The following is a 13,556-nucleotide window of genomic DNA, read 5'->3' on the forward strand; positions in this document are numbered from 1 at the left end:
GTGTGTGTGAGAGCGTGTCTGTGTGTGTGTGAGTGAGTGAGTGTGTGTGAGAGTGAGTCCGTGTGAGAGTGAGTCTGTGTGTGTGAGTGAGTGTGTGTGAGAGCGTGTCTGTGTGTGTGTGAGTGAGTGAGTGAGTCTGTTTGTGTGAGTGAGTGTGTGAGCGTGTCTGTGTGTGTGTGTGTGAGTGAGTAAGTGTGTGTGAGAGAGTGAGTCTGTGAGTGTGAGTGTGTGTGTGTGTGTGTGAGTGAGTGTCTGTGTGAGAGTGAGTGTGTGTGTGTGTGAGTGAGAGCGTGTCTGTGTGTGTGAGAGTGAGTGAGTGTGTGTGAGCGTGTGTGTGTGTGAATCTGTGACAAGTTAAAATAAAGTTAAGTTTTAAGCAAAGATCATGTTCCATGAAGATATTTTGTACATTTCCTCCCGTGAATATATCAAAACTTAATTTTTGATTAGTAATATGCATTGCTAAGAACTTAAATTGAACAACTTTAAAGACGCCATACATCAATGGAGAGCTGATTTATCCAGCTTCCTGGTGATGAAATGAGAAGCTGAGATCTGTCAGTCGTGGCTTTCTTTGACAGACTGTATAGTGTGAGTGTGAAGGTCAGGAGTTTGGTCATTTGTGTGTTTATCATGATCCACTTACGGCGCTGAAGCATCTGACAGACAGCCATAAGCATCACACAAAAATATCATCCGCGATATAAACAGATACACATAAAGTATAGAGGAAACGGAGCTAAATAAAGCTGCTAACAGAGAAGATCAGCGACATGCTTGTGCAGCTTCCGGCTGCAGCGATAAAAACATCCGCCGCTGACGGAGCGCGTTTAGGGTTCCGCTTTGAGTTTACCAAGCTCTAAAATACTTCGTTACACTCTAAAAACAATTACAATATATTATTATGTATTTATTATGATAGCTGTTAGAAGAACAGCTTTCTAGTCTAATAGTATTTTTATTAACGCACATCACAGATTATTTAATAAAATATAAATAGACTAAAAGAACACAAATACAACCTTTAGTTTATAATTTGCTAACAAGTTGCTCAGTTTTTTTTAACTTAAACTTAAAATATCAAACAGGCATTATCAGTGCTGCATTATATGTTTAAATAAATGATATATATTTACCAAAATAGTTTTTCTATGGCATGATTGCAATAAATACAAATAAACAAGATAAACAAACAAAAAAAAATACACAAAGCCATTTTGAAACCTTTTTTAAATAGTCTAAGTAATTGTTCTTATTTATCTAAAATAACATAAAAGTACAATATATCAAATATTTTTTAATATCTTTATTTTTCATTATTAATTAAATTAAAATATAAAATATTTACAATGCTGTCAAACGATTAATCGCATCCAAAATAAAAGTTTTCGTCTACATGTGTGTGTGTGTGTACATGTGTAGATTTAAAAACACGCACATTCATGTTTATATTTAAGAAAAATGCTTTACATTTATATATTAAATATATGATATAAATTATATGAATATAAATATATACATGTAAATATTTTCTAAATATATGCTGTATGTGTGTGTATTTAATAGACACAGTACACACACATATATTATGTAAGCAAAACCTTTTATTTTGGATGCTATTAATCATTTGACAGCACTGTTTACAAGTATATACTGTAATATATGAAAGCAAATCATATTTAATGTAAGGGAGGTTTCTCAGCATATATTGCTGCTACATAGAAACTGCTAAGCTGTTTAATTCACAGCTGATTTATTGCCATTCTACTTTTTAACTACAATTTAATGTCTTGTATGTTGCAACACAAAAGAAAAACCACATCCATATGACCTTAAAATGTAAATTGCATGCTTTGTTTTAAATCCACTGACATCAAGCAAATGATACAAACTTCACAGATTTATGATGTTTTATAAAGCAGATAGTTCCGGTCCTTGATTCTGATTGGCTGAGCCACGTTCGAAGTAACAAACTAACACTGCACTCACATCCATGAAACCTTTTCATTGCCAAAAAAAAAAGAGGAAATGCTCTTTTAATAACTGTAAGTTTCTTTGTGACCCAAAATAGTTCTCCTATGGAAGCTTTATTTTTTAGTGTGTATGCTGTATTTATAGTTACTGTGGTTGTTGTTTATAGGGTTTAGCAGTGCATAAGGTGCTTTTCTTGCATCATGTTTACTCCAGGGACTGTCCCGCTGAGGACTGGTGCTTTACTGATGTGCAAACCAGGGGTCTTACCCATTCACTTCTTCGAGAACTCAAACCTGTAACTTTCAGATTAGGCTACTAGAAGAACCACTAACACACCACCAGCGCTGCTCGATAGGAATCAAACTGCTTACAGAAAGAAACCACAACTGGTATCTGGGTGGCTAAAATATCATTTAAATGCACGTGGTTTTTGTTCTGGTCGAAGCATGAATATTAGCTATGCAACACTACAATAAGTATTAAATCTGTTCATTGTGGAAAAATGCATGAGAAACACACATCCAGCAAATCAAACAAATCAAATAGTTGCAGGTTCCTTTTATTTGCTGGATTTCAGTTCAGACAGAAGCTGCAAGTGCGACTCCACTATTGGGTTATTATTAGAGCCGTAACTAGACTGAGCTTAGTTGTGATCCTCAGTGTTTCTGTAGGTTCGGTCGCCAGCGCAGGTCTAATGCTAACAGCATAGGTGTTCAGTAGCACAAACCCCTATCACGATTAGCATTAAACCCGAACTGGGACACTTTAGAGCCGCGATCACGTCCAGATCTGGAGCTGTGGAGAACAAAAACAAAGTCATTACATAAATGCATTTCTAAAAACAGACACTGAGGCATCCGATTTTATAGGTCTGGAGTGTGATGAGAAATGCAAACCAGTCAGTCCTAAAACTAGGTGTGAGTAGTGTGGTTTGCATCTTCTCCGTTTGCCCACACATCCTCCCAATCAATCCAGTTTAGAAGGGTGACCTTTAAATGCTGGCAACACTGAGTCACATTCACAGCTGCCCCTGTTTTTAACTGCTATCTGAAGTCTGTCTGTCTCAGATATCACTGGCTGATTTAGACATTAAACCGTAAAGAGCAGGAAGGAAAGGTAAAGCCACCGCAGCAGCAGAAGAAGCAGAAGCATGTGGTTTTCTTCAGAGCTCTGAAACACATTTACCTTTGTGACATCCTTCGTCTCTGCCGATGTATTTCTGCCACTCTGCTGCTTTTAGTCGAGAGACGTTTTTGAGATATTCCCATCATCTGAAACAGGTCTGTCTTTGTCTGACGTCTTCCTCGCTCAGCAACAGAGAATATATATATTAGTAGGTGAGTCATAAAAAAAATCCCCACCAACGGAAATTTATGGGGTAAAATACCGGCCTATGCAAATCCGGCGTTTGGAGAGGATTGAAATCAATAATTCACTATTATAAAATATCTAGGCAATTATAAGTGTTACCGCCTGTTTTAATATTAGTAAAACTCCAATTAGGGATTTTCCTTCACTAACTACGGAATCATATATAAGCTATAAATAAAAACAGCATTAACATTCAAGATGATGATGCAATCAATCATTAACATGACAGACACTAGACACAGCTTAGTGTTTGTTTTGATTTATTGTTGCTGTCTCGTATTCAGTTATGCCACTTTGTATACTGTTCTGTACCTGATCAATAATCATCAATGATGCTGTGATTATTTCAGTTGGCATGAGTCAAGCAGGGATTTTCACTGGTTGGGCTGAACCTGTTATTCACTAAATGACTATCTCACACAATTTTCCACATTTTACCTCAGATGACCTGCTTAACCATCCAAACTAACTGGGTTAAACTGTCTATTCCAAAAAAATTCTAATAATTAATTTTTGGAAATCAGCATATTAGAATGATTTCTGAAGATCATGTGACACTGAAGACTGGAGTAATGATGCTGAAAATACAGCTGCGCATCACAGAAATACATTACAGTTTAACAGATATTCACATAGAAAACAGGTGTTTTAAGTGATAATAATATTTCACAATTTTTACTGTATTTTTGATCAAATAAATGCAGCTTTGATCACAGGAACAAATTACAGTTTAACAGATATTCACATAGAAAACAGGTGTTTTAAGTGATAATAATATTTCACAATTTTTACTGTATTTTTTATCAAATAAATGCAGCCTCAGTGAGCAGCATGTTACTAACTAGGATAAATGGGGTGTACTCCAAAACAATGAGTTTTCAAATAACTTTGTGCAAAGAAATCAATGTTTAATGTGCATTCTAGCACCTATAAGAGGTACACACACACACACACACACACACACACACACACACACGTGTCAAAACATATAAACGAAAGGATTGAAGATCTTCATGTTGAAAAAGTGAAAGTTTCATCATGAACCACTGAGAACTTCATGAAGAAATGGATGTTTTCTGAAGTCATCTGCTGTAATAGCCATAAACACACATCAGCGGTCGTTTCCAACTCAAGTGTCACAGTTGCATTTCATACTAAACTACAGCTGCAGTCACTTAATTCTATTCATCAATTCAGAATTTCATATGGCAGCACATTTCATTTTATTTGATCAATCACTTCTGTTCATATTGTTAGACTCGTTCTCAAACTGTAAACACCAAATGTATATACATAGAATACCGTGTATATACATATATATATATGTTTTTGATAGAAGTCTCTTCTGCTCACCAAGGCTGCATTTATTTGATCAAAAATACAGTAAAAATTGTAAAATATTATTTGAAGTTAAAAAAGCTGTTTCTAAGTGAGTATCTGTTAAACTGTAATGTATTTCTGTGATCAAAGCTGTATTTTCAGCATCATTACTCCAGTCTTCAATGTCACATGATCTTCAGAAATCATTCTAATATGCTGATTTGCTGCTTAACAAACATTTATTATTATTATCAATGTTGAAAACAGTCGTGCTGCACAATATTTTTGTGGAAACCGTGATACATTTTATTTTTCAGGATTCACAGATGAATAGAAAGTTCAGAAGAACAACATTTATTTGAAATAGATAACCTTACTATCAATAAATCTCTTTCCAATTTTTCCAATAAGTCTTTTCAAAAGACTTACCAATTAACACATCCTTGCTGAATAAAAGGATTCATTTCTTTTCAACTGCTCATTAATGCAAATATATGGCAGCGACCATCAGAATGGGGAAGAAAGCTGATTTACGTGTCAAAAAGTATTTGACAAACTGCTGATCTACTGGGATTTTCACACAAAGGTTTTACAGAGAATGGTCTGAAAAAGAGAAAATATCATGTAAGCAGCAGATCTGTGTGAAAATAGATGGGTTTGAGCTGATAGAAAGACAACAGTAACTCTCATAATCACTTGTTATGACCGAGCATCTTCTCTGAACACACAATATGTCAAACCTGATGGACTACCGCAGCAGAAAACGACACCGAGTGCCAACAAGAAACTCATCAAAACTGGACCAGAGCATGTAGAGTTAACAACATGAAAGCATGGATCCATTGCTTCAGACTGCTGCTGATGGTGTAACGACACGAGGGATGTTTTCTCAGCAAACTTTGTGCCATTTGAGCATCGTTTAAACGCCACAGCTTACCTGAGTGTTGCACTGCTTAATTAACTCTGAGTATTGAGTTGCATAAAGTCCATCCCTTCATGACCAGTCTGCCCATCTTCTGGGGGTAACGCACAATGTAAGCTCAGATCATCTGAAACTGGTTTCTTGAACGTGACAAGGACTTCACAATTATTCCAGTCACCAGATCTCAATCAAACAGAGCACCTTTTGGATGTGCAGCCGAAAAAATCTGCAGCAACTGCGTGATGCTGTCATGTAAATATGGACCGAAATCTCTGAGGAACGTTTCCAGCACCATGTATCTCTTCGCCATAAACACTTAGTTGATCTTAAGTACTAATTTTTAGTATATTAAGTACAAAAGTAGTGCGCGAAAATAGAGCACTTTAACTACATTATGGAAGCGTACCTTTTTTTTAACTGGGATGAAGCAAGTTTCTTATTCAGTTTGCTTTATTACATTGTTTTAAAATTAACATTTTTACATTTAAATTCAAAACTTTGAATTTGTTCAAAACAGTTCTGCTTTAATTCTTCATGGCGCAGCTACAAGTCGCTGGAAACGTTCCTCAGAGATTTCAGTTTTAACCTGGGATAATATATACACTACCGGTCAAAAGTTTGGAATCAGAACGATTTTTTTTGTTTTTTACATGAGTTTCTTTATATTTTGAATAAATGCTGTTCTTTTTAACTTTTTATTCATCAAAGAATCCTGAAAAAAGTATCAAGTTTCCAAAAAAATATTTGGCAGCACAACATTGATAATTCTAATAATAAATCAGCATATTAGAATGATTTCTGAAGATCATGTGACGCTTTATACTGGAGTAATGATGATGGAAATTCAGCTTTGCATCACAGAAATAAATGATATTTTAAAGGATATTAAAATAGAAACCATTATTTTATATTGTAATAACATTTTGCAAGATTACGTTTTTTTTTCTGTATTTTTGATCAAATAAATGCAGCCTTGATGAGCAGAAGAGACTTCTTTAAATAACATTACAAGTCTTACTGATCCCACACTTTTGACCGGTAGTGTACATGTGACTAATGAAATATAAGTACTTTAATGAGTGTCACTGATCATCTGATTATTTGTTCAGACAGTCAGATGTTCTTCTTCCATATGGATCATCTCGGATGATGCTTGAGAACATCTTGATCTTCAGGTTTTGTTCGTGTAGCTCCAGTGATGCTGAGAGACACCAAACACTGACACATTCTCACATTCATGTTAATATTTCACCTCAGCTGATCACCTAAATTGCATTTATCATCTGATCATGGTTGTATCTCTCTATTAGTGCTACTGGATCTTATCGCTGCGTTCGACACTATTGACCACAACATTCTTTTGAATAGACTAGAACACTTTGTTGGCATTAGTGGAAGTGCATTAGCATGGTTCAAATCATACTTATCTAACCGCCATCAATTCATAGCAGTGAATGAAGACGTATCATATCGATCACAAGTGCAGTATGGAGTACCTCAAGGCTCAGTACTAGGACCGTTACTTTTCACACTTTACATGTTACCCCTGGGAGATATCATCAGGAAACACGGTGTTAGCTTTCACTGTTATGCCGATGATACTCAGCTCTATATTTCTTCGCGGTCACCTAAATTGCATTTGTAATGAATAACGTTATTCGTAAACAATACATACAGCAGCTTAAAACATATTTGAATAATGTTGGACACTCACGTCACACTTAAAAGTGTATAAATGTCATGCACTAGACATAAAAGGTTGATATTGCTTGCAAGGTCACACCTCTAAAAAGTAATGCAGGAGACATGTCACCACAACCTAAATAAATGCATGGTTGCAAATTCTAATTTATTGATGATTTAATTAAAACTTTTTAGTTGCAGACATTATTTTGATATGTTCTGATGATAGAATGATGTTGATCATTACATCAACTTAATATTGTGTGTAATATAAACTCAAATCTCTGCATTATTGGTGACTTTTTTTCTTGAGTAGAACAGTAAAGAAGATTTTTAGCTGAAACTGTGCTCCTTGGTGATTCATATAATGTAAGTCAATGGGAACCATCACTTTGAGAGTCGGAAAAACATATACAGGCAACACAAAATTAACACCCATGACTCCTGACGTTATATATTGAGGTCTTATGAAGCGAAACAATCAGTCTGTGCAAAAACTGAACATAATTTATAATGTTATTATCTGTAATCCAGAGCCTCCGGATTTCTGGTTTGCGAACAAAAACCTGTTATTTTTAGTGAATCGATTGACAAGATCAGACTGAATCTTCTGACTCAGTTCTTGGCTCAAGCAGCACAGATCTACAAGTTATTTAATCAAAACTCACTTTCAGACGCCTGACAGTCACTCCGACTAGAAATTAGTTGAAATAGCGGCATATCTGATTCTGTAATGAATGAACTGATTCAATGCTTCAGTTCCTCCAACAGTCACTGAACTGAGGAAACAGTTCGACTCGGACCAAAGAAAGATGAGTTTTTATGGTTTCTCAGCGTTTCTGTAAAAAGGTGGGCTGATAAAGGCTAGTTTATTCACTTTATATGCTTTAGACATGTAAAACATCCACATTTCACATCATTATATGCATGTGTAACGGGTTTGTTTGTATAACGTGCATAGCGTGTTTGTGTGTAATGCGTCAGAGTTTTAAAAAAAAAAAGTACATGGCGTGTGTGTAGTGTATGCGTTGTGCTTGTACCATGTGCAGCAGAGAGATTTCGCGCACTTCCGTCATGCATTAACCAAGTCATAACCCTCTTTAAATAGTGTGTCCCTAATTATCCATTTGTTCTGATTTATCAACAACGTAATTAATCACGTGGCGACTGGTTTCCGTTCCGCCACAGTTGGGAAAAGTTACTTTTAAAAGTAATGCATTACAATATTGCATTACTCCTTAAAAAGTAACTAATTATGTTACTTATTTACTTTTTATGGAAAGTAATGCGTTACGATACTTATGCGTTACTTTTTAAATCTGGGCAGTGCTTGCTTGTTTATTTTTAAGATAAAAGGTTTTATTTTTGGCGAATGTAAAAAGCCCTTTCACACCAAAAGCCTCCAGCTTTAGGAAAAGTAAATTCATGTCAGTACAACATTATCATTGTGTATCATTACACTTTATTTGCTCTGTTTTATTTTGTGAAACCTGGCTACGTATATGGAATAACCGTTTTATAAAAGCAATAAGCCTCGTGAAGCCGTAGTTTACAGTGAATTTACCTAAGCTTTGCGTCGTGCCTAACAACGCCCCTTAGCTGTTATAAATTCACTGTAAACCACTGCTTCTTGGGGTTTATTGCTTTAGTAAATTAAAAAGTAATGCATTACTTTACTAGCTACTTGAAAAAAGTAATCTGATTACGTAACTTGCGTTACCCCCAACACTGGTTGTCTTAACTTAAAAAGATTGATGCAAACAGTTGCATTCATTTTTAAGTGTGTGTTTGTAAAGTGCGCATGCTAACTGTCACACTCGCTTTAATGCTTCGAGCCGAATGCAGTGACCTCCAAACATGTAAGTGTGACTGAAGTGTGAAGTGTGACTCTTCGGTGAGGAGACAGTTAAGCTCGAAGGGGAAATGAGTGGTTTATTGTGGCTGAGAACATCAGACGACGAGAGCGAGAGGGAGGGGACGTTTGGAGAAACAGGGGACGCCCCTTAAAGCTGGAAATTCAGCCTACGCTGCTCGTATATATGATTGATGTGGTCAGAACAAAACTTCCAATACGCAGGATCTTTCCCAAGCGCTCCGCGTGGACGGCGAGCGTTATGTAAGGATGACGACTGGAAGAAAACTAAATTAGGACTCTGATTACACTACACTTGTAAATACTATTCTGAGTATTTGAGAAACACTATGTTCATAAACACTATTCTGAGTGTTCAAGAAAAGCATGCACATTTCTGGTGAGTAATTCTTCACCCCCATCCAGATGTTCAACCGTGAGAAATAAACCATTATGTCACTTCCCTTTTCAATGAAGCGCAAAAAAACCCATAACAGTTTAATGAAGAGCTTTCATTCATATAGAGACAGAGAGATGAGATCAGAGTGACAGGTGGACGAGAGCCGCTCGATCAGTAATAATCGAAAGGCCAGGTATAGTGTGTGTTTATGCGAGTGGGCGATGGGGTACTTCCCGAGGTTTCTAGTACATACCGCATTTCACACTTAAAAGAGCAGTTCACAAATACTTTCATATATAGGGAAAACATTCACATTTACTACTGGTCAAAATTTGAAATAAGTCTCTTCTGCTCACCAAGGCTGCATTTATTTGAACAAATACAGTAAAAATTGTGAAATAATATTTAAATTCAAAACAGCTGTTTTCTATGTGTATATCTGTTAAACTGTAATTTATTTCTGCGATCAAAGCTGTATTTTCAGCATCATTACTCCAGTCTTCAGTGTCACATGATCTTCAGAAATCATTCTAATATGCTGATTTGCTAGAATTATCACTTTTATTCATCAAGGACGCATTAAATTGATCAAAAGTGACAATGAAGACATTTATAATGTTACAAAAGATTTCTATTTCAAATAAATGCTGTTCTTCTGAACTTGCTATTCATCTGTGAATCCTGAAAAATACAATGTATCACGGTTTCCACAAAAATATCGTGCAGCACGACTGTTTTCAACATTGATAATAATCAGAAATGTTTCTTGAGCAGCAAATCAGCATATTAGAATGATTTCTGAAGATCATGTGACACTGAAGACTGGAGTAATGATGCTGAAAATACAGCTGCGCATCACAGAAATACATTACAGTTTAACAGATATTCACATAGAAAATATCTATTTTGGATCCTAATAATATTTCACAATTTTTACTGTATTTTTGATCAAATAAATACAGCCTTGGTGAGCAGAATAAAAAAAAAAATACATATTTCCAAATTTTCACTACTATATATTTGGCAGGTGCTTTTATCCAAAGTAACACATTTTAAATTCAAGAAATAAATATTTTTTACTCATGGCAATTGAATCCACTTCATCTATTTAATTTGGAGTTATAATATAATATTAATAATAATAATAATTCAGTGACATTTTAATGAATAAAAAACAAAAATATAAATATAAAACTTGTACATTTCCAGGACAAAATGTGAGTGACTGCCTGGAAATTGGTTTGTGGTTACTAGCGTGTTTTAGTGGTTGCTAAGATGACTTGAGTTGACTTGTTATTGGAACGTTGCTATATGGTTGCTAGGGTGTTGCCATAACGTTGCTACAGCGTTTTTACTGGCGTCTCTTTGCGCGGTTAAGTGAATAACGTGCAAAAAGTTCCTGAATCAGCGTCACAGTCTGATGTTCCTTTCTCTTTATTTGTGCATCAAACAGCCCATGAAATCTACACGAGCTCCAGTGTCTCTAAAGAGTTAAGGTCTGCATCCTGTCTGTGGTGATCTAAATTTACTGAAGCATACAGGAGTGGCCGACCCCACAGTAAACCTGAGAGAGAGAGTTAGGGGGAAATGCATCATACTATTGCATGTGCTGACTTCATGCATGCATGACATTTAAAGTTTCTTGTAAGACGCTTTCATCACAGCTGCGACGCTCAGGTTATCATTTAGAGGAACGGCAGATGTGGACATTTCTCTTAGTGGGGCTTCTTTCTCTTTTTATTTCATTGAAAATATAGTGCACACCAAATAAGGAAAGTCCCAGACGTCCCCTTAATCCGTGTGCAAACTTAGGGACATTTTAGGCTGTTTGTTAATGCAAACAGCATTTTCTCAGTAATGTGTTTTTATTAGAATTTAAATATTTCACCCTTTCATAAATCTATTTTACACTCAAAAATTGTATAGAAAATAGTTATGCTCAGGACCTCGAGGACAAAAATGTCCTTTTTGAAAACCATTAAATATTTAATCCCAGTGCCATTTAAGCATACAATCATGCATTATTTGTTAACAGGCTTAATTCTGTTGGCAAAGTTTTACTATTTTTAAAAAAACAACACTGACTTTATGTACACAAACTAGCATTTAACCCTCTAAAAATATTAAATATAAAATTTGTAATTATTATTATTATATTAACATACAAATATTATAAAAAATATTTTAACAGAATTCTGTCCTTTAAATAAAGCACAATTTACAGAAATATAAAACTAAAATTTATTATTATTTATACATTAAATTTTACTAACATTTTTAAAAATGTCACCATTTTATCAGGCTTGGCTTATGGAACAAATACTCACTTTTTCCTATTTTCTACTTCTGTCGGAAAAAAATGGCCTATTAAATTCATATTATGTAATTATAATTGTGTGGGTGTTGGTATATCAGAGTGTGGTTTGTATGTGTGCACTGAGAAATTAATTATGTGTTGTGTATTTGTGTGTGTGTGTGTGTGTATGAGTGTGAGTGAGTGAGTGAGTGTGTGAGTGAGTGAGTGAGTGTGTCTGTGGTAATTTTAAAGAAAATAATAATGCATCACGATTAATGTTGTCGCTTATCATTGACAAATTCAAGACTGTAATTGGAAACAAATTTCATCTAGTGGAAGCGTTTGGTACTGCGCCCAGACAATTCTTATTTTGTGATATCAACCTAAAATTTGGAACACAACTTCAGATTCATGGCTTTGATTTTCTTCATTTTCGGAGTGAAACATGTTTTGCAAAAGATATATTCATATAAAGTTTTAAAATAGTATTTTTGTGCATTTCTCAAACTTTTTCCTTCGCTTTTTTCCTTTCAACAATAGTCTTTAAGAAGTGTCTTCTTTAAAAACAGACCAAAGTCTGCGCTCCAAAGCATTCATGTTTACAGCATTTATATAACATTTTGATGTTTTTGATGTTTGTGTATTTTTTGAACTGAAATTCAATAATTAAGTCGACTAGATTTTTATGTTTTCCGAAGAATTTGTAAGTCAAATCAATAAAAGCAACAGTAAAAGTAAACATCACGAATGATGAATGAACTGGAACGTGTGCGTGTCTCTATACATGATGATGGAGAGAATGTCAGAGAAGGTTAATTATGGCATAAACTTCCCTAATCAGAGAAAGTTCACACACTGTGTTGGTTCTGGAAAGTCCAGGGTGAAACCACACTGTGCGCAAACCATGAGAAGGTTACGGGTTCGCATCTAATTCTTGACATCAGGAACTCACTTAGTATAAACGCTGGCTCAAATTAGGCTGAAATCAAACTTTCACTAAAGAGGGAAGTACACAGTGCTTGTTTTCACTTTTGCTATGATGTCTGAATATGAAGGGAAATGTTTCCGAGTCAAACTGATACTATATCGTGGATGAGATCATATCATCTCCATTACATAAAAATACATTTACAGAAATAAAAAATTCTAAATTATTATGTATACATTAGTATAAAATTATTACATTTTAAATTATTATTACTATTATTGTATATGCATGAATATGAAAAATTTATAAATACAATATTGTATTAACAGAATTCTGTCCTTTAAATAAAACAAATGTACAATAATATTAAATGATTATATATATACATTAATATAAACTATTATAAATAAGTAAAATAAATATAAATTAGTATATTAACAGAATTATGTCCTTTAAATAAAAATAAATGTACAAAAAATATACAATTATATATATATATATATATAGCCTAACATTGCATTAACTTAATATGTATATTTTTGTATACATTGTCGATGAACTCGAAAGCCTATTCTTACATTTACATTTATGCATTTAGCAGACGCTTTTATCCAAAGTGACTTACAGTGCATTCAGGCTACACATTTTTTTTTTACCAGTATGTGTGTGTGTGTATATATAATAACATATAGTATAATATTGTTCTAAATATAAAATTATATTAATAATACATATCTTATATATCTATCTATCAATCTCTCTCTCTCTCTCTCTCTCTCTCTATATATATATATATATACATATATACAC

At 34.5% G+C, this 13,556-nt stretch overlaps 2 protein-coding genes across 2 annotated transcripts in view; one reads left to right on the forward strand and one right to left on the reverse strand.

Moving 5' to 3' along the window:
- The window catches only part of LOC107698898 (junctional adhesion molecule B-like), a 19,685-nt gene extending 18,883 nt beyond the window's left edge, over positions 1-802 (reverse strand). The window contains exon 1 of the mRNA XM_016500032.1: positions 647-802. Coding sequence (XP_016355518.1) covers positions 647-680 — 34 coding nt within the window. The 5' untranslated portion in view covers positions 681-802. The remainder of the gene's footprint in view (positions 1-646) is intronic.
- Positions 803-3,175: 2,373 nt separating this feature from the next.
- The window catches only part of LOC107698922 (C3a anaphylatoxin chemotactic receptor-like), a 27,720-nt gene continuing 17,339 nt past the window's right edge, over positions 3,176-13,556 (forward strand). The window contains exon 1 of the mRNA XM_016500062.1: positions 3,176-3,254. The gene's annotated coding sequence lies outside the window, so the exon portion shown is untranslated. The remainder of the gene's footprint in view (positions 3,255-13,556) is intronic.

This window comes from Sinocyclocheilus anshuiensis, unplaced genomic scaffold (assembly GCF_001515605.1).
Source record: "Sinocyclocheilus anshuiensis isolate Anshui unplaced genomic scaffold, SAMN03320099.WGS_v1.1 scaffold1854, whole genome shotgun sequence".
Lineage (NCBI taxonomy): Eukaryota > Metazoa > Chordata > Actinopteri > Cypriniformes > Cyprinidae > Sinocyclocheilus > Sinocyclocheilus anshuiensis.